Here is a 19,200-nt window from a genome sequence, read left to right as displayed (position 1 = left end):
TAGTGTGCCAAGTGTTACCTATGTTAATTGAAGTCTGGGTGACGGTGCATTAGAGATGATCCCAGGAGAGTTGCTCTCATTCTTTATTCTCACAGTTACAGAGTGAACAGTAAAGGGTTTACTCTCTTAGAGTAACAAACTGTTGGTCACTCAGTTGTGTCCGACTCTTTGCAACCCCATGGACTGTAGCCCTCCAGCCTCCTCTGTGCACAGAATTCTCTAGGCAACAATACTGAAGTAGGCAGCCATTCCCTTCTCTAGGGGATCCTGACCCAGGATCAAACCCAGGTCTCCCACACTGCAGGCAGGTTCTTGACCGTCTGAGCCACCAGGGAAGCCCTAGAGTAACAAGACAAGCTCTAACTGGCATAAAACTACTGTTCAATATGAAAGTGATACAGATCTGCACTCAGTATTTGGTTAATATAATATCTTGTTAACCAAATGCAAAGCACATATTGCTTATTTCACTTTCAACAGGCAACATTTAAGACAAGAGAAAGATTTTGGAAATAGAACCCAAATAGGCAGTCCCAAGCCCCATCTCTCAACTAGTACCTCAACTTGATTCCTCTTAGGAAATCAAGTTCTAAAGAAACATACTTATGACAACATCAGCATAAAACTAAGGCATAACTAATAGTAACAGCAGGAACAGTTCCATACTACCAGTGCTCGTGATGCTAAAACATCAAAAGTCTTTCTTAAGTTGATGATTCTGGTGTCAAACTCAGGGGACAGAATATTTCAGAACTTCCCTGGCCAAGAGTAAGACATGCTATTCCCGAAACCACAGAGATACTTACCTGAGGCACAACATCTTGCAGAAAAGTCACAACACTTTCCATGTAGGACTGCTCCCTGAAAAAGGAGTGAGATGGAGAAAATTTAACATGACAGCTAAATATAAAACAAGGAAAAGCTCTTTATACAAGCTCTAACAGTTATTCATAATACTTAAAAAAGAAAAAAACAACTTTCATCACCTGGGAATTCTGCTAACTTACTTTCTTAATTTTTCTGAGTATGTTTTTAAACGCAAATGAGCTTTAAATTTCTTTCAAACATTAACTCTTTTTAAAAGTCATGTTTTTTGTTTTTTTGGTTTTTGGGGTTTTTTTTTGGCTGTGCCATATTGCATGCAGGATTTTAGTTCCCTGACCAGAGATCAAATCTGTGCCCCCTGCAATGGAAGCAAAGAGTCTTAACCACTGGATCACCAAGGAAGTCCCTCCATTTTTTTAAATTGAAGTAGACCCCAGTTCCATTCCTGGGTTGGGAAGATACCCTGGAGAAGGGAAAGACTACCCATTCCAGTATTCTGGCCTGGAGAATTCCAGAACACTGGGTTGCAAAGAGTAGATTCCCTGCTGGCTCAGCTGGTGAAGAATCTGCCTGCAATGTGGGAGACGTGGGTTTGATCCCTCGGTTGGGAAGATCGCCTGGAGAAGGGAAAGGCTACCACTCCAGTATTCTGGCCTGGAGAATTCTATGGACTGTATAGTCCATGGGGTCGCAAAGAGTCGGACACAACTGAGTGACTTTCACTTCACTTCACTTCATAGTTGAATCACAATACTGTGTAAGTTTCAGGTGTACAAAGCAAAGTGATTCAGTTTTCTATTTTTTCCCAGTTCTTTTCCATTATAGGTTATTATAAGGTATTGTATACAGTTCCCTGGGCTAACAATAGCAAATCCTTATTGTTTACTTTATGTCTACTAGTGTATATCTGCGGAGAAGGCAATGGCACCCCACTCCAGTACTCTTGCCTGGAAAATCCCATGGACGGAGGAGCCTGGTGGGCTGCAGTCCATGGGGTCGCTAAGAGTTGGACATGACTGAGCGACTTCACTTTCACTTTTCACTTTCATGCACTGGAGAAGGAAATGGCACCCCACTCCAGTGTTCCTGCCTGGAGAATCCCAGGGACGGGGGAACCTGGTGGGCTGCCGTCTACGGGGTCACACGGAGTTGGACACGACTGAAGCGACTTAGCATAGCATAGCATAGTGTATATCTGTTAATCCCCTTCTCTTTCCACTTTGGTAACCATAAGTTTGCTTTCTTTATCTGTGAGTTATAAATAAGTTCATCTGTATTTGTTTTTAGATCCCACATATAAGTGCTATCATAGATCTGTCTTTCTCTGCCTGGCTTACTTCACTCAGTATGATCACCTTTAGGTCCATCAATATTGCTGAAAATGGCAATATCTCATTCATTTTTATGGCCACATGGTCTCTTATATTGATATACTGGATTGGCCAAAAAGTTCATTTGGGTTTTTCCATAACCCAAATGAACTTTTTAGCCAACCCAATAGATACAACTTTTAACTCATACCAAAGGAGTGATGAGAGAAGACTTGACTAAAGCAGGATCTTCCTAAGTCAGAGCAGAAGAATGCCCTAGAGCCAGAAAAACTACTGCTGATGACTCAGTATTCAGTGACCTTCTGTTTAAATTGGTTATGAACCTAATCCTAATCCCTTACCTATATACAGCAAAATGAATCTGTTTTGATGCAGGTGCAGGCATTAGGTGGAGAAGGCAATGGCACCCCACTCCAGTACTCTTGCCTGGAAAATCCCATGGATGGAGAAGCCTGGAAGGCTGCAGTCCATGGGGTCACTGAGGGTCAGACATGACTGAGCGACTTCACTTTCACTTTTCACTTTCATGCATTGGAGAAGGCAATGGCAACCCACTCCAATGTTCTTGCCTGGAGAATCCCAGGGACGGGGGAGCCTGGTGGGCTGCCATCTATGGGGTTTCACAGAGTCGGACACGACTGAAGTGACTTAGCAGCAGCAGCAGCAGGCATTAGGAGTTATTAAGAAATCCTCACAGAACTCTTGACATAGGTAAGACATGGGAAAATATCAAAATGCATAAAAGTGAAGAACTATTAAGGACACTGCATGTGTGTGCGCGTGTGCACCGTCATGTCCAACTCTTTGCAACCCCATGGACTGCAGCCACCAGGCTCCTCTGTTCATAGGATTTCTGCAGGCAAGGATACTTTAGTGGGTTGCCATTCCCTCCTCTAGGCGATCTTCCCAACCCAGGGATTGAACCCACATCTCCTGTGTCTCCTATATTGGCAGGCAGATTCTTTACCACTAAACCACATGGAAGCCCATATTAAGGATCCTGAAGATATTTCAAATGTGAAATATATGGGTATCAGCAAATGGAGAAAAAAAATTATTCAAAACACCAAATCAACTTCATTTTAGAGAAATGTGAAAAATCACATTTAGAGGAAACAATGTGAGTTATTCTAAATCCTATTTTTAAAAAAGGCAATATGCCTTGCTGCTGCTGCTGCTAAGTCACTTCAGTCGTGTCCGACTCTATGCGACCCCATAGATGGCAGCCCACCAGGCTCCCCCGTCCCTGGGCCTTAGATACCTATAAAAACTGATTAGGCCTTCCTCTCCAACCTCATTTTTCTCCCCCTCTCCTTAGCCTGCTTCAGTCACATGCAACTTCAATTCCTAGACCACACCAAGCTCTTCTTTGAATCAAGACCTTTACATCAGCTTTTGTTCTCCATGGATTCCTTCTCAAACTCTTCTCTTTCAGATCTCCAGCCTTAGAGTTGCCTCCTCAGAGAGGTCCTCCCTGACAGCCTTAAATCACACTCTCCGATGTCACTCTCCATCAGAGCACACTGGGCACTGATCACAGCCTGTAATTACTTTATGGACTGTGTCCCCCACTGGAATGTAAACTCTTATTACAGAAAGGAATCCCTCTCTCATATTTACTTTTTATCTCCAGAATCCATAAGTCAATATTTAGGCACAGAGTAGATGCTCAAGCATTAGTTGTTAAGAGAACACTGAATAAATTAAAGAACTTCAAAAAAACACTAAAATTACATGTTGCATAACGAAAGCAATATATGTGGAATACCATATGGTGAGGCAGCATAGAACAGTGCATAAAGCGCACAGACTCTGGACACAAACTGCCTGGGTTTGATCCAGGTTTCCTTTCTTGGCTGTTATCAAGGAAAACTGGTATCTCTCTGCTTTGGTTTCCTCACCTGTAAAACGAAGACTGAAATAGTACCTAACTCATAGCTAATAATATGCTTAACCTATCGCCATGGTCCTTAGTTAGTGAAGGAATATACAGCCCTGGGAAATACAAGAGGAAAATAAGGGAAGTTTAATGGTAAGTTATCATAGTATGTATGTATTTCTGTTAATCTACAAAGGGAATCTTTATGTAACATGCTAAACTGTCCATGGGAAATAATCCAAAATGCTACAATTCCCTTACGAACATTTTTGAAAGACAGAAAACAAATTTCATCTCCTTAGCCAGCTATTCAAGGGTCTTGATTGTCCACCCCAACCTCCTTTAAATAGGTCAACTTCCCTAAGATTTCATTTATGAAAACAGCTTCCCTTTCCCATATCTGCTCACTCTATCCCCTTTGCTGAAAATGAGCCCTTGATTCTAACTGCCCAAATTATATTCTACTTTTAAAGTACATTATAAATGTTAGCTTCTTAACAAAACCTTTTCAGATCTAAAGTACTCCAACTAAATACTTTCCCTAAAATATTCCCTCTAAATTCTCATGCTGTTTTGCTGGCATCTTTTTTTATTCATTACAGTGCTTACAAGTATACACGTCTTAAACTACATTAGATTATAAGCTCCTAGAAAGTAGACATGCTTTGTCAAAAAATGCTTAAAATATAGAAATGTACTCTGACATTGACTTTGAAACTTTCTGACTGAGACCTAGAGTGATATATTTTACATCACAATATAGTATTCTTGCCAGGAAAATCCCATGGACAGAGGAGCCAGGTGGGTTACAGTCCACAGGGTCACAAAGAGTTGGACACAACTGAGCACATCCACACACGTAGTAAACATACACATACATGTGAATGAATACATCTATGTGCTTGTCAGAACACATTACTAACCCCCAATTATATTTTCTATTATATTCTATTTTTTAAATGGTCCTGATCGACTAAACTGATTTAATGACCCACTAATTGTTAAAACTGAGGTCTGAAAAAACAGTACTCATGTGTTTTTCATGTACTCTATAAATGTGCTAAACACATCAACTTGACCCTCCAATTATTGCTTTTATTTGGCTTTGGCAATCAATGATATTTGTCATCCTGTAAAGCCAAGTTAAACAGATTTTCAAAAGCAAGCACTGCTCAGGAAAGAAAGCTGGTTGTTAGTTACTATTCTGAGTAATCTTTCTTTCACCTATCAGGTTCATCTGAAATTCGCTTACGTGACGGCCTGAGGGCGAACCACAACTCCACCAGTACAACGACTGGGTCTTCTGGGGGAGTCTGTAGCCATTTCTTCATTCACAAAACCTGTTTCCAGAATGAACAGACAGCCAAAAAAAAAAGAAAAAAAGGGTCATTACTGTTCAGGATAACAAGAAAGATATATGATTGCTCGCTAGAGATCCGTTGTCAAAAAATACATAAAATATAGGAAAATTTCCCAGCAATTCCTCTTATACCTGAAAGGGCAGAGGGCAGAATAGGAAGAAATAGACAAAAGTACTTTTCAAACTACTGTGAGGTCTTCTTATTTGGACCAAGCCTCAGAACCACAAAACTAGTTAAGATTCTTGTAGGACCCGCTGAGCTCCTGTTAACATCAACTAGGAAGGGATGGAAAGTCTAGCAGAGGATCACTTTATACAAACAAATGTGCTACCTTTGTGAGCCAAAATTAGAGAATTTACTGAACTCTAATGTTGAGATAATAAAAAATATACAAGGTACAGTATTTTCAGACCAAATGGAGCAGTGAGGTATCACCTTCCAACTAAGATCTTTGGTAATCTATGAGTAAGACTTCATATGTATCCTAATGGGTGTTTTCTAGTCTTATTGTGGTGATCATTTCACAATATATACAAATATCAATCATTATGGGTACACCTGAAACTAATACTTTATGTCAATTATATATTTAAAAAGAGACTGCATGGTCACAATTTAACAAGATTTTCAAAATCATATGTTAACCCCTTTGCTATTGTAACCTAATCACCAGAGTCTAAGTAAGTAATAAAAACTTATATGACATTAGAAGCCCTTTATCCTTTCCAGTCCCATCACTTCATCCTGATTCTTGAATGTCTAACAAGCATCTGAATCACTTGGGAGGTTTTAAAAGCATGGAACACACTTGGTTAAGGTTAAAAGAGACAGCAATGTGAAAGATCTTAGGAGACAGCACATAGCCTGGAGCTAATCATGCTTGAAAGCACCTAAAGCCACCTCTTTTAAGCAAGGGGCATTCTATCACCTTAATGGAAATCTCGCCCACAGACGATTCCCATCTGCTACAAGCAAAAGACCCTCTGCCCCAGCTAGCCCAGGGACCCCTTCCTCAGAAGGGACCTTCACCTCGAGCCTCTCAGCCCTCTCATTTCCATTCCACCCTTTATTTTTCGAAACACAGCCTCCCAAGAAACTGTCCTTAAGGACCCTGTCTCCCGAGAACGACCCTCGCCAGCCCCTCAGGCCCCACTCTCCTGAAAGACATCAGCACGGCGCTACCCACTTAACCTCCAACACCGAGCCGCCGCTGCCCCCGGCCGCCCTCTGGCCCCTGGCCCTGCCTCCCCTCCCCCTTCGACCTCCACAGCCCCTCCTCGCCGAATCCCCGCCAGCCAAACCCCCTGCCCTCACGCTGCCCGGCCCTGGTCCTCGCCCAGCCTCCCCCGAGCCACACGGCACCGCCAGCCCTCTCACCGGCCGCCCCGCCGGTAAACGCTGCTCTCCAGCTCAGGGCTCAGTGTTTGGAGTCGCCCCCTCGTGATTGACGGTTACCACTTCCTACCACGCCTCAGCGGAACTACCTCTCCAGCCAATCCCAGAAGCACACCGGCCGCGGCCGGGCACCGCCCTCAGGGGTCAGCTTCGCCAACCAGCAAGTAGGAAAGAGGCGGGCCCGCCTCCTGAATTGACCCAATCCGGTGGGGCTCGAGGGAAAACAAAACAGTATGTCGAGTTCGAGTGAAGCCGAGGTGTCAGGTTCGGTTGCGAACGCAGGCAGGTGGCGGGGAATTACAAACACGTCTGTTTTCCTCTGTGCCCAGCGCCTTCGTGGCCCAGTCACAAAGCGTCATGCTGCAGAAGCCCGTACCCCTCACTTGGGCGTCGCAGGCTAGCAGTCAGATTCGACACCGGGACGGGTGTGTTTACATCGAATTCTCGCGACAGCTGGTTCGAAGCTCAAAGCACGTGGACATGGCAGCTGCCAATCACTTTTCGCTGGCCACTCAGCCATTCCGAACCCGCCTTCTGCCCCGCCTTTTTCGATGTGTTTACCTTCCGGGAGCTGAGGCTGGTTTTCCCCCGGTGGGCTCCCGAGCCGGGGTGGTGATCTGAATGAGGGGTGCGGCTGTCATGTTGTCTGTTTGACCTAGGTGGTGGACCACGCCTGACTCCTTCCTCACTTGTTTACATTTCCCGTAAGGAACAGATGGAGATCTCCCTGGTGTCATTCCGTCAGTGACATCTTTTTTTATAATAATGATAACATTTATTGTTCTGTTTAAGACCTAAGCACTTCATAAGCACTATCAAATTTAATACCTCTGACAGTCCCCTGAGACTATGGATCATTAATAGCCATGGGGTTTGTAACAGAGGTGTTGATACCTCAATAAAAATTTTAAAAAGGTTTTAGCACCGTGAGAAGGAACAAGTTTAGTCGTGAAACTGTCTCACCGGAAATATGCAGTTAATCAGGTGTTGGAGAGATAAATATAGATATAGCCAAGAAGCCACCCATTTGATTATGACGCTCAATTAGTGCCAGTAAAAAAGGACACCCAAAGTGATATTTATCAGCCCAATGTTTGAACATTAGGCTAATGAAAGATTTTGAGAAAATTTATCTTCTTCCACTACACAAATGCCCAGCACCATCAGTCTTTTATGATTTGCTTCCTACACAAAACCCTATAAGGAAGGAATCTTTCCCAATATTTTGAATTCTTTTTGATCTTTTACTGTCCCTGGCTTACTTGTCTCTGAAAATGTTTTGTTTTTTTTTTTTTTTTTTTGGTTATTTCCCTAAATTATGTCTTATTTTCTCCCACAGAAAGTTAAACTCCACCTAGGCATGAGTAGACTTAAGGCTTTCATATTGTTGAATTCCCCTTAACACCTAACAGGCCTGAATACAACAGATAGTTCAAAATTCAGAGTTAGTTAATTAAATCATTATTATTCTCATGTTGTCTCTGACCCACAAAAAGGAATAAAGACGAAATCCAGAGACCAATAGGTAACAATCACAAGTAGAGTAACTAGTATTTGTATAAAGTGTTTCAGTCTAACTGTTGTATATGCATTTTTAAACTCCGTAACTCTTTCACTATTCCTCTTCAGTTATGGGAGAAACAAGGAGACAAATATGATAAACACAAACTCATTCAATCAATAAATATCTGAACACCTACTAAGTGTCAGTCATGTTCTAGACTCTGGAGATACAGCAATAAATAAGTCAACCAATGTGTCTTTCTTCAACCAAAGAATTTGCACTCTGATAGGAAGACAGAAATAAACAGACAAAGAGGGAACTTCAAATAGTGTAAAATGCTATGGGGGAAAAAAATAAGCCAGATAAATAGAGATAAGAGATAGCTTATTTTAGGTAATGTGGTAAAGGAAGGCCTCTAAGGAGATGGCATTTGAACCAAGATTTCAGTGAAGCAGGTTTTAAGCAGCTGAGTGAAAAGCAGTTTAGACAAAACAAACAACAGGTACGAAGGCCTTAAGAAAGGAATGAATGTTGAAGAAGAATGGGAAAAATAGTGTGGCTAAACAGAGTGGATTGGGACTTCTCTGGTGGTCCAGTGGCTAAGTCTGTGCTCACAATGCAGGGGCCCCCGGCTCAACCCCTGGTCAGAGAGCTGGCGCTCACACACCACAACGAAGAGTTCACATGGCTGCAACTAAGAGTTCGCGTGCCGCAATTAAGATGTAGCATAGCTAAATAAATGTGTTCAAAAAACCCCAAAGTAGATTAAGTAGAAAATGATAGCAAACTAGTTAGGAAAGGTAAGCAGTGGCCAAATGGAGTATAGTGTATAGAATTATAAGGAGTTTTAGTTTTATCCTAGGGTGGGAATCTACTGGAAGACTTCCAGCTAGGAAGTGTCATGATCACACTTACATGTCTAAAAGACCATTATACCTGCTAAACAGACAATAAACTGTCTTTAGGGAGGGGCCAAGAGTGGAAGCAATGGGTCAAGTAAGGAGGCTATTTCAAGAGACCGGATGGGAGAGCTATCTAGACCTGGGGCTAGAAATGAAGCAGTAGAGGTGAAAAGTAATCAATTTCAGAATATTTTGGAAGACAGAATTGAAAGAACTTGATAATGGGTTGGGTGTATAAGAGAAGGGCAAAGGAGAATCAAAGATCCTGCCTGTGTTTTGGGCTTGAGCAACTGAGGAATGCCATTTTATGGATCTGATGAACCCTCTTGAAGTCATACATTTTTTAGTGGAGGAGAATTTCTGTGATTTGGTTTCTTCCTTTGTAAACTGTAAAAAGAGTATTATGCTCCTCCTAAGATTTTTTTTTAGTAATGTGATGGTTTGGTAGGAGGTGTGTTTTGTTTTGTATGTTATTTTATTGGGTTTTTTTTTTTTTTTGGTTGTTTTTTTGGCGTGTGGGATCTTAGTTCCTAGACCAGGGATTGAACCTGTGCTCCTGCAGTGGAAGCAAGGAGTCCCAACCACTGGATTGCCAGGGAATTCCCAATATATTTTTTTAAGTTTTAAAACTTTGAAAAGTTTAATGCTGGTACTGTTTATTTCTGTATCAATTGGTACAATTTTACATCATGTTTTATACTACTTCATCTTTGCAAAGACATCGCATACACAAAAACACACATTCAATAACTGAAAAATATGGAATGCTTCATTAATTTGCATGTCATCCTTGTGCAGGGGCTATGCTAAACTCCTCTGTATCATTCCACTTGGAGTGTACTGCTGCTAAGGCGCTTGAGTCGTGTCCGACTCTGTGCGACCCCAGAGACGGCAGCCCACCAGGCTCCCCCGTCCCTGGGATTCTCCAGGCAAGAACACTGGAGTGGGTTGCCATTTCCTTCTCCAATGCATGAAAGTGAAAAGTGAAAGTAAGTCGCTCAGTCGTGTCCGATTCTATGCAACCCCATAGACAGCAGCCTACCAGGTTCCTCTGTCCATGGGATTTTCCAGGCAAGAGTACTAGAGTGGGTTGCCATTGCCTTCTCCGACTTGGAGTGTATGTGTTGCCTAAGCAAGCATCAGCCTCATGGGATTTTTATGAGGTGTAAATAAATTTAAAATTCTTGGGACTTCCTTGGTGGTGCAGTGGTTAAGAATCCTCGTTGCAATGCAGGGGACGTGGGTTAGATCCCTGTTTGGGGAACTAAGACCCCCACATGCTGCAGGGCAGCTAAGTCTGCAAACCACAACTAGAGACCCTGAGCACTGCAGGATGGAATGAAGCTCCCGTGTGCTGCAACTGAGACCCAACACAGCCGAATAAATAAATATTTTTTTAAAAACTAAAATTCTCAGAACCAGTTAGAAATGTGTACAAATTAACTAGTTCCTGTCCGTCTTACAGGATTAGAAAGTTCCAAGCCTTAGGACCTACTTTCCTTTCTTATTGAAGCTTTCCTGCCAGAACACAGAGGCTTGTTATCTGCTTTGAACTAGAAAACAGTTTGCATTCACATCTGTATATTTATTCATCCTTTTATGTAAGGCTTTGGTGTGCAATTCTCAATTCTTTGACGACAACAGACTTGGTTTTCCACTGTCATGTGAGAACATTAGGCCCCAGAAATGCGTCATTGCCAGATAAAAGTGCTACAGTAAACCGAGAAAACAACAACAAAAAATCAGCTATTTCTAATTACTCCATTTTTTTTTTCTCCACAGAGATGGTGTGCGATTCACTCATGGGCCTCAAATAGAAAACTGAATTTGTCATGATCATGTTTTAACTTTTTGGCCGTGCTGGGTCTTCACCGCTATGCTTGGACCTTCTCCAGCTGCAGCAAATGGGGCCTGCCCCCTAGTTGCAGCACGCAGGCCTCTCTTGTTATGGAGCTCAGACTCGAAAGCACTCGGGCTTCAGTAGTCGCAACTCTCGGGCTCTAGAACACGGGCTCAGTAGTTGTGGCTCATGGGCTTTGTTGCCCCACAACATGTGGAAGCTTCCCAAACCAGGGATTGAGCCCTGTCCCCTGCATTAACAGGCAGACTCACAACCAACCCAACCATCAGGTAAGTCCTGTGGTAATCGTTTTTTGAATGAACATGACTTGTGGAAGGCTTAGTACATATTGTTAGTTCATGAGTCATTTCAGGTTACTGGGTCATGGAGAAACTTTTCAATAGTCTCTTCTTTGGATTCAGCAATCCCAGCTGGGAAACTCATTTTCAGTGTAAAAGTAACTTCAAGCTAGAGTCCTGTTTTCTTCCAGTTGCTATAATGGCCCATTGTAATAAATCACTGATTACTAAAATCCCGTGGCCCTGCAGTCCAGAATCAAAAGTTTGAGATTTGTCAAGGAACTATCCATAAGCAAACCAAACATCAGGACCAGTTAATATTTTCTCCTCTATTTTTGTCTGATAGGATTAGAATTCTTTTTTTAGCCTCAAACGAGCCATTGCCTCCCTTGTTTTGGCCACAAAAACACATGGACAATACTTATGTGATTTAAGCAGTGGTGAAATAATCTGATTTCACATAGAACTATGGTGAACATTAATATTTAATTGTCAGTCAAATATAAGGAAAAACAAAGGAGGAATTCCCTGGCAGTCCAGCGGTTAGGACTCCACGATTTCGCTGCCAAGGGCTCGGGTTTAGTCCCTGACAGGGGAGCTAGGATCTTGTAAGCCTGGAGCAGAGGCCAAAAAAAAAAAAAGGAAAAACACAGAGGTTAAAAAAAAAATCATGCTCATCAGTTTTCTCTCTCTGGTTGGGCATTTTGATAGCAAGGGTGATTGTACATGTGTTAAGGCAGGACATACAGTGTAAATCACCTACATACAAACCCGCAAGTTGTGAACGTTCAGAGATGCCAATGTGCATTTCTATGTCTAATAAGGTAGGTTAGTTCATGCATCAGGTGTACATTGTCATGAGCGTGCGTCCTCTACAAGTGGTTGTGCTTTCGTGTACTTTACTGCACAGTATTGTATAGAATACAGTAATACAGTATCTTTATTTCACACCCAGCAAGTCTGGAAACAAGTGTGAAAGCAGCGCGGATGTAGCTGGTACTACTGTGCTTTTCAAGGTACTGTACTGTAACTTTAAAAATGTTGTCTTTATTTTTTGTGTTTGTTTTATATGTATTATTTTTGTGAAAAGCATTATAAACATACTATAGTACAGTACTGTATAGCCAGCTGTGTTGAGTTGTTATGAACAAACTGGACCTACAAACACGCCTTGAGAACAGAATTTGTATGTGGAGGACTTATTAAAAAGCAGAGACATTACTTTGCCAACAAAGGTCGTATAGTGAAAGCTATGGTTTTTCCAGTGGTCATGTATGGATGTGAGAGTTGGTCCTAAAGAAAGCTGAGCATCAAAGAATTGATGCTTTTGAACTGTGGTGTTGGAGAAGACTCTTGAGAGTCCCTTAGACTGCAAGGAGATCTAAGCAGTCAATCCTAAAGGAAATCAGTCCTGAATATTCATTGGAAGGACTGATGCTGAAACTGAAGCTCCAATACTTTGGCCACCTGATGTGAAGAGCTGACTCATTTGAAAAGACCCTGATGTTGGAAAAGATTGAAGGCAGGAGGAGAAGGGGGCGACAGAGGATGAGATGGCTGGATGGCATCACCGACTCAATGGACATGAGTTTGAGCAAGCTCCAGGAGCTGGTGAAGGTCAGGAAAGCCTGGCGTGCTGCAGTCCATGGGGTCACAAAGAGTCGGACATGACTGAGTGACTGAACAACAACAGGGGACTTATGTGGGAAATCTGTACCTTCCCATTCTAATTTTGCTGCAAACCTGAAACTGCTCTTTAAAAATGTCTATTAAAAAAGTTACATTTTGGACTTCCCTGGTGTTCCAGTGGTTAAGAATCTGCCTGCCAATGAAGAGGATATGGGTTCAATCCCTGGTCTGGGAAAATTCCACAGAGCAGTTAAGTCGTGTGCTGCAGCTACTGAAGCCCACGCACCCCAGAGCCTGTGCTCTGCAACAAGAGAAGCCACCGCAATGAGCAGCCAAAGCACCCTGAAGAGGAGTAGCCCCTGCTCGCCACAGCTAGAGAAAACCCGTGCACAGCAACCAAGACCCAGTGCAGCCAAAAATAATAAGTAAATAAATAAAATTAATGAATGTTTAAAAGAATTACATTTCTCTGGGGAGGGTAAGAGGGAGGCTCAAGACAGAGAGGATATATGTATACTTATAGCTCATTCCTATTGTGCAGCAGAAACTAATACAACATTGTCAAACAATTACATGCCCATTAAAAAATCCATTTAAAAAGTAAATGAAATTAAAATAAGAAATTATATTTCTCTAAAATCCTCCAATTGTGAGTACAAGTACATTACTTATTCACTCCGTGGGCATTCTGATGCGTTCATTAGGCTGAAACTTTGCACACTATCGTTTGTGGTAATCTCTAAAAATTAGAATTTGAAACTTTAGAATTACAAAACCGACATAATCCAAGGTTATATCACTTCATATCTATTTAATTACAACAGTGCCTGCCATTTTTCTGCCCTGGATATTACTAGATAACTGTGGTTTCTGAAACACCATTTCCCACATTGCTATTCAAAATTCTAAGTATTTGTTTATTATCTTGGTGCCTTCAGCCTAACCCACAGATCTTTTTAGCCCACTCTGCTCATTCTCAGGCCCAGCCAACTTTCTGAAAATACAGTGATAATTTTCTTTCACTTTGTCATTCTCTTAAAACTATTATCTATAAAGTGGTCATGTAATTTGTCATTCTAGCTAGGAAAGCTTCATGAAGTGAGGCTCTACTAATAATTAAGACAGAGACTTCTCTGGTGGTCCAGTGGTTGAGACTCTGTGCTTCCAATGCAGGGGTATGGATTCGATCCCTGGCCAGAAAACTAAGGTCCCATATGCCACATGGTGTGGCTTAAAAAATAAATAAGCCAAAGAAAAATAAGGTAAACCATGAAGTATGGTTGCCCTTTATCTTTGACACATTAGTACTACTCTGTAACTGTTTTCTACGGGATTAATGTATAATCGCATTGTCTATTTAGCTAAAATGTAAACTCTTTAACAGAAGGGATTGTTTGTGTTTCATTTATATTCCCCTTAAGACTCTATTCACTAACAGGAAAAATTAGGTGTCAGAACCCCAACAATTTATCTTACAATTTGGAGCTGGTGTTTATACTTAAGGACTTCCCAGGTGGCTCAGTGGTAAAGAATTTGCCTGCCAATTCAGGAGAGACAGGTTTGATCCCTGAGGTGGGATGATCCCCTGGAGAAGGAAATGGCAACCCACTCCAGTATTCATGCCTGGGAAATTCCATGGACAAAAGAGCCTAGCATGCAATAGTCCATGGGGTCGCAAAAGAGTCGGACATGACTTACCAACACACACACACACACACATTTATACTTAAAGACACTAGAAATTAAAACTATTGATTGAAGACCAAAAATTAGTTTCATCAACTCTTATTTGATGCCCATGGCATAATTTATTTCCCCTTCCCATACATAAACTTGGATAAAGTTTGCTTAAATCAGTGAAAACTGAATCTGTAGTAACAGTTTTGAGAAGCTAAAAATTTAATATTAAGAAACATTTATTTAGCTGTATATACCAGTCATTGTAGTATGCTGCTCTGCATTTTACACGTGAGGACCAAGACTCAAAGATGTTAATCCATTTAAACACCAAATGCAGGCACAATGACAGAACTGCATGGTCCCTGAACCTCAGCTTTCTGCCTGAAAAAGAGGAACCCCCAAAGAAAGGGAAAGCTCATGGAGACTCTAGAGAGGGGGCAGCTCTGGAAAGTGATTCCACTGAATACCTTAGGCATGAATCTTATCCTAATCAGCATATCAAAGACTCTGAGAACTAAACTGGCAGATAGATCACTGCCCAGGTCCCAAACTAGCCTCTGGGTGATACATACAAGGGACAGATAAAATTACACAACGGCAAAGGATTTGGAAAAATGAATCGAGACCGAAACCACAACCCACGGAAGGTGTGTTAAAATATGCAGCACTGAGACAGGAATGGGGAGGGCACAACCTTTAAAAGAATGACAGCCATTGAAGAACCAATATAGACTAGTAAGAGCCAAGGTGGGGCCAAGATGGCGGATGCCTGACTTCCACTAGACCTTGAGCCTCAGTATATGCTCACTGTCATACATCAGCAGGTCTTCCCAGGTGGTGCTAATGGTAAAGAGCCTGCCTGCCAATGCAGGACACAAGAGATGCTGGTTTGATCCCTGGGTCAGGAAGATCTCTTGGAGAAGGAAATGGCAACGCACTCCAATATTCTTGCCTGGAAAATACCATGGACAGAGGAGCCTGGTGGGCTACAGTCCACAGGGTCCCAAAGAGTTGGACACAACTGAGCAACTGATCGACTGAGCACACACACACGCACAATACATCAGTGAGCTAAATGACTTGCTCAGAGACACCATGACAGTTCCAAGGCTGGCCATAAAGGGCCGAAAAGTGGGCAGTGGCCCAATTCCTGGAAACCCCTGCCCCTTCCCCAAAACAGTTGGAATAATCCTATCACTCATTACCCTAATAAAAACTGACAACCTCCCACCTTCTGAGATGGCCCGTTTTCTGTCTGTGGAGTGTCTCCCTGAATAAACCTTTCATCTACAATGACTGGCTCTTGAGTCCTTTCCCTCATGAAGCCAAGAACCCACGTTTAGCAGCCATCGTTGGGACTTGCCTGAGACGTGGCAAGTGACCATTCTCTCGTGCCCCACTTTCTTTCCTGTAACAGCATGAATTAACCGGATTGACTGCCTACTAAAACAAAAATATCAATGCTCTCCATAAGAGCTAAATAACGTGTCATACTAGTCAAGAATCTGGGATATAATCCAAAATTACATGGTAGGGGTTTCCGTGGCCCAGGGGTTGGGAGTCCACCTTGCAATGCAGGAGACACCAGTTCAAGCCCTGGTCTGGGATCCAGTGTGCCACAACTACTGAGCCTGCGCTCTGTAGCCTTCAATCCACAACTACTGAGCCCATATGCAGCAACTGCTGAGCCCCATGCGCTCTGGCGCTCATGCTCTGAACCAAGAGAAGCCACCACAATGAGAAGTCCGCACACCACAAGGAAGGGTAGCCCCCGTTTGCTGCAACTAAAGAAAGCCCATGCATAACAATGAAGACCCAGCACAGCCAAAAATCAATGATTTTTTAAAAATCACGTGGTATACAAAGAACCAGGAAAAATCTCAATTCACATGCAAAAATCAACAGATGACAATACTTAAATGACAAAGAATCATATCTGACACTTTAAAGCAAAATTACACAAATGCTCTTGCAAGCAATTATGAACACTCTTGACATGAATGGAAAAAAAAGAAAATCTCAAAAAAAAGAGGATACAAAGAAGAACAGAAAGGGTAGGGAGTCCCTCGAGAAAGAAAACCAGGCCTGGTTTTCTCGACAGAAGAGACGCAGTTTTGGCCCAAGCCATTGTGTAATCTAAGCCTGGCTGCAATGCGTGCCCTTGAACAGGTGTCAGTAACTAATGACATTTAAGGAAGTAAGGGACTACAGGAACAATAGAAAAGCAGTCAAGATACAATAGTTCAGTGATGAGAGTGTCCTAGTTCCTCCCCAAGGGGCGTATATAACTACCTGATACATACCCTCTGATACACTCCTTTCCGTGTCCCCCATTTCTTGTTTGTAGGAAACAGGGTTCATTCAGCCTCCTGACCTTCCCTGAGTTCCGCAGATTTAAACAGGTGCTTATTATCAGGGAAGGGAGGGGAAGCAGAAACAAAGGAGGAACAGTCAAGAAGTAATAGTGCAGCTGCGGGGCAGGGTCGTGGCTCCTCCTCAAGGCGTATAACAATGTCCTTTGAGTTCTTCAGTAGGAATGAGGCCCCACCCGGGGTGGAGAATGGTATCTTAAGGCTGAGCACCAGATTCCTGGAACCTTCTACCTCACCACTGACCAATCAGAAGAAAGTCTGCACAGGGGAAGATAAGGAAGACACGTATCCCTCCTCCTCAAATGAGTCTCCCTTTGAAAACGTTCATGGTCAAGCAGAATCTTTGGAGTTGGCTTTTCGACACTAGACACCAGTCGGCCTTCTCCCAGGTTGCTGACATCCTGAATAAATCAACTTTTCCTTTCCAACAAACACTAATCTCTTGAGTATGTTTTCAAGCAGCAAGCAGCAGAACACTTGTCTATCTCGGTTCTGGCGGCCATGGAGCTGACGGAGAAGACTTGGTAGCCAGTGCGGCGGGTGTTCATGGGCTGGCAGGCAGCAGGGCAGGCTTGGGGGGCTTGGAAAGCAGAGGACACGGAGAGAAGGGGCCCTCAGCAGCAGCTTCTTGGCCATCGTCTGGCCCAGCAGCACAGTACAGCCGGCCACGTGGGGCTCCACCCGTCAGTGGTTTTCATGGAGGCGGCCACGAGGCCTGGCTAGCAAAGGCTTCGAGAAAACCGGCACCAAGGGAAAAGGTGCCAGGACCCTCACCCTCCTTGTTCCAAAGGTCACTAAGCGTCTGGCGCAGGAAGAGCTTGCAGCAACCTGTGCCGCAACCACTTCAAAGGTCCGTATAGTCAAAGCTATGGTTTTTCCAGTAGCTATTATGGATGTGAGTCAGACCATAACAAAGGGTACACACTGAAGAAATGATGCTTTTGAATTTCAGTGCTTGAGAAGACTCTTTAGAGTCCCTTGGACAGCAAGGAGCTCAAACGAGTCAATCCTAAAGTAAATCAGTCCTGAATATTCATAGGAAAGACATGGTGAAGCTTCAATACTTTGGCCCGATGAGAAGAATGGACTCATTGGAAAAGGCCCTGATGATGGGGAAGATGAAGGGCAGGAGAAGGGGACACGAGGATGAGATGGTTGGATGGCATCACCGAATCAATGGACGTGAGTTTGAGCAAAGTCCAGGAGATACCAAAGGACAGGGAAGCCTGGCATGCTGCAGTCCACGGGGTCACAAAGAATTGGACGCAACTTAGTGACTGAACAACAAAGGAGAAATGTAGGTGACAATCTGGGACTTCCAATTGGTATCTTAAGTGTAGGCAGCACTACGAGACTGAGCCCTTGTGGGATCAGATGGACACTGTCACAATAAATTGTAGGACACCCAGTTGGTATCTGCAGAATATTGGAGCATTCCTTGGTATAGGAAAACCCACACATCTGGCACCTTCAGTAAAGGAAGAAATTGTGTTTGTTTTTCTTTCAGCGGACATGGTTAAGTAGTAGTTGTTGTTTAGTCTCTAAGTCATGTCCGACTCTTGTGAAGTCATGGACTGCAGCCTGCTGGCTCCTCTGTCCATGGTATTTCTGAGACAAGAATATTGGAGTGGGTTGTCATTTCCTTCTCCACTGGATCTTCCCGACCCAGGAGTCAGACTCTCGTCTCCTGCATTACAAGAACCACCTGGGAAGACCCAGTTAAGTAGTAGCATAGTTAAATAACATAGCCAGGGTAGAATACTAAAGAATGAGGAGGCTCTGTGATGTCCTGATATGGAAAACTCTTCAAGATATATATTAAGAGAAAAATACATGTAAAGCTGTAGGTCTTTGTGTAGACTTGTCGGCTACCCTGAGGACAAAAGTGAGGGTGTATTCATTATGTACCCATTTTATACATTATGAAGTTCCCATCATGCATTACACTTCTGATCTATATGTGATAAGCAAATAAAATTTAATAAAAATAGAAACATTAAAACATTATTTGCAATTGCATGACATCTTTACCTCCTTAAAGAACAGGCCTAAAAACAGCCCTAGGAACACATACCAAAAAAAAAAAGTTAATTTTACCTTTCAGTTATGTATCTCAAACCAAAAATGTTTACCGTATTAGATAGCTACTAGTATGGTATGAAACTGGACTCTATTATACTAAA

General features: G+C 42.7%; 1 protein-coding gene, 1 long non-coding RNA gene and 1 other non-coding gene across 15 annotated transcripts in view; all 3 read right to left on the bottom strand.

The window, feature by feature from the left end:
• BCAS3 (BCAS3 microtubule associated cell migration factor) overlaps positions 1 to 7,202 on the bottom strand; it is a 589,835-nt gene extending 582,633 nt beyond the window's left edge. For 4 of the 13 annotated variants that reach the window (XM_044939587.1, XM_044939588.1, XM_044939598.2 and 1 more), the window contains exons 1-3: positions 6,774 to 7,201; positions 5,288 to 5,375; positions 807 to 861 (exon numbers count right to left, since the gene is read on the bottom strand). In XM_044939587.1, the coding sequence (XP_044795522.1) occupies positions 807 to 861; positions 5,288 to 5,358 (126 nt within the window). In that variant the 5' untranslated portion in view covers positions 5,359 to 5,375; positions 6,774 to 7,201. Of the gene's footprint in view, positions 1 to 806; positions 862 to 5,287; positions 5,376 to 6,773 lie in introns of all 13 variants that reach the window. The other 9 variants (XM_044939593.2, XM_044939594.2, XM_044939599.2 and 6 more) reach the window with 5 other exon arrangements.
• A 2,748-nt stretch (positions 7,203 to 9,950) lies between these two features.
• On the bottom strand, positions 9,951 to 10,053 carry LOC112584064. The gene has a single exon (XR_003108420.1). It is a non-coding gene; the product is annotated as a U6 spliceosomal RNA (small nuclear RNA).
• Positions 10,054 to 11,803: 1,750 nt separating this feature from the next.
• On the bottom strand, positions 11,804 to 18,060 carry LOC123332708. The gene is made up of 2 exons (XR_006549682.2): positions 16,949 to 18,060; positions 11,804 to 11,950 (listed from the first exon to the last, which is right to left on the bottom strand). It is a non-coding gene; the product is annotated as an uncharacterized LOC123332708 (long non-coding RNA).
• Positions 18,061 to 19,200: the final 1,140 nt, after the last annotated feature.

The sequence above is a fragment of the Bubalus bubalis genome, chromosome 3, assembly GCF_019923935.1.
Source record: "Bubalus bubalis isolate 160015118507 breed Murrah chromosome 3, NDDB_SH_1, whole genome shotgun sequence".
NCBI classification, from domain to species: domain Eukaryota; kingdom Metazoa; phylum Chordata; class Mammalia; order Artiodactyla; family Bovidae; genus Bubalus; species Bubalus bubalis.
This window is presented reverse-complemented; position numbering and strand designations above follow the sequence as displayed.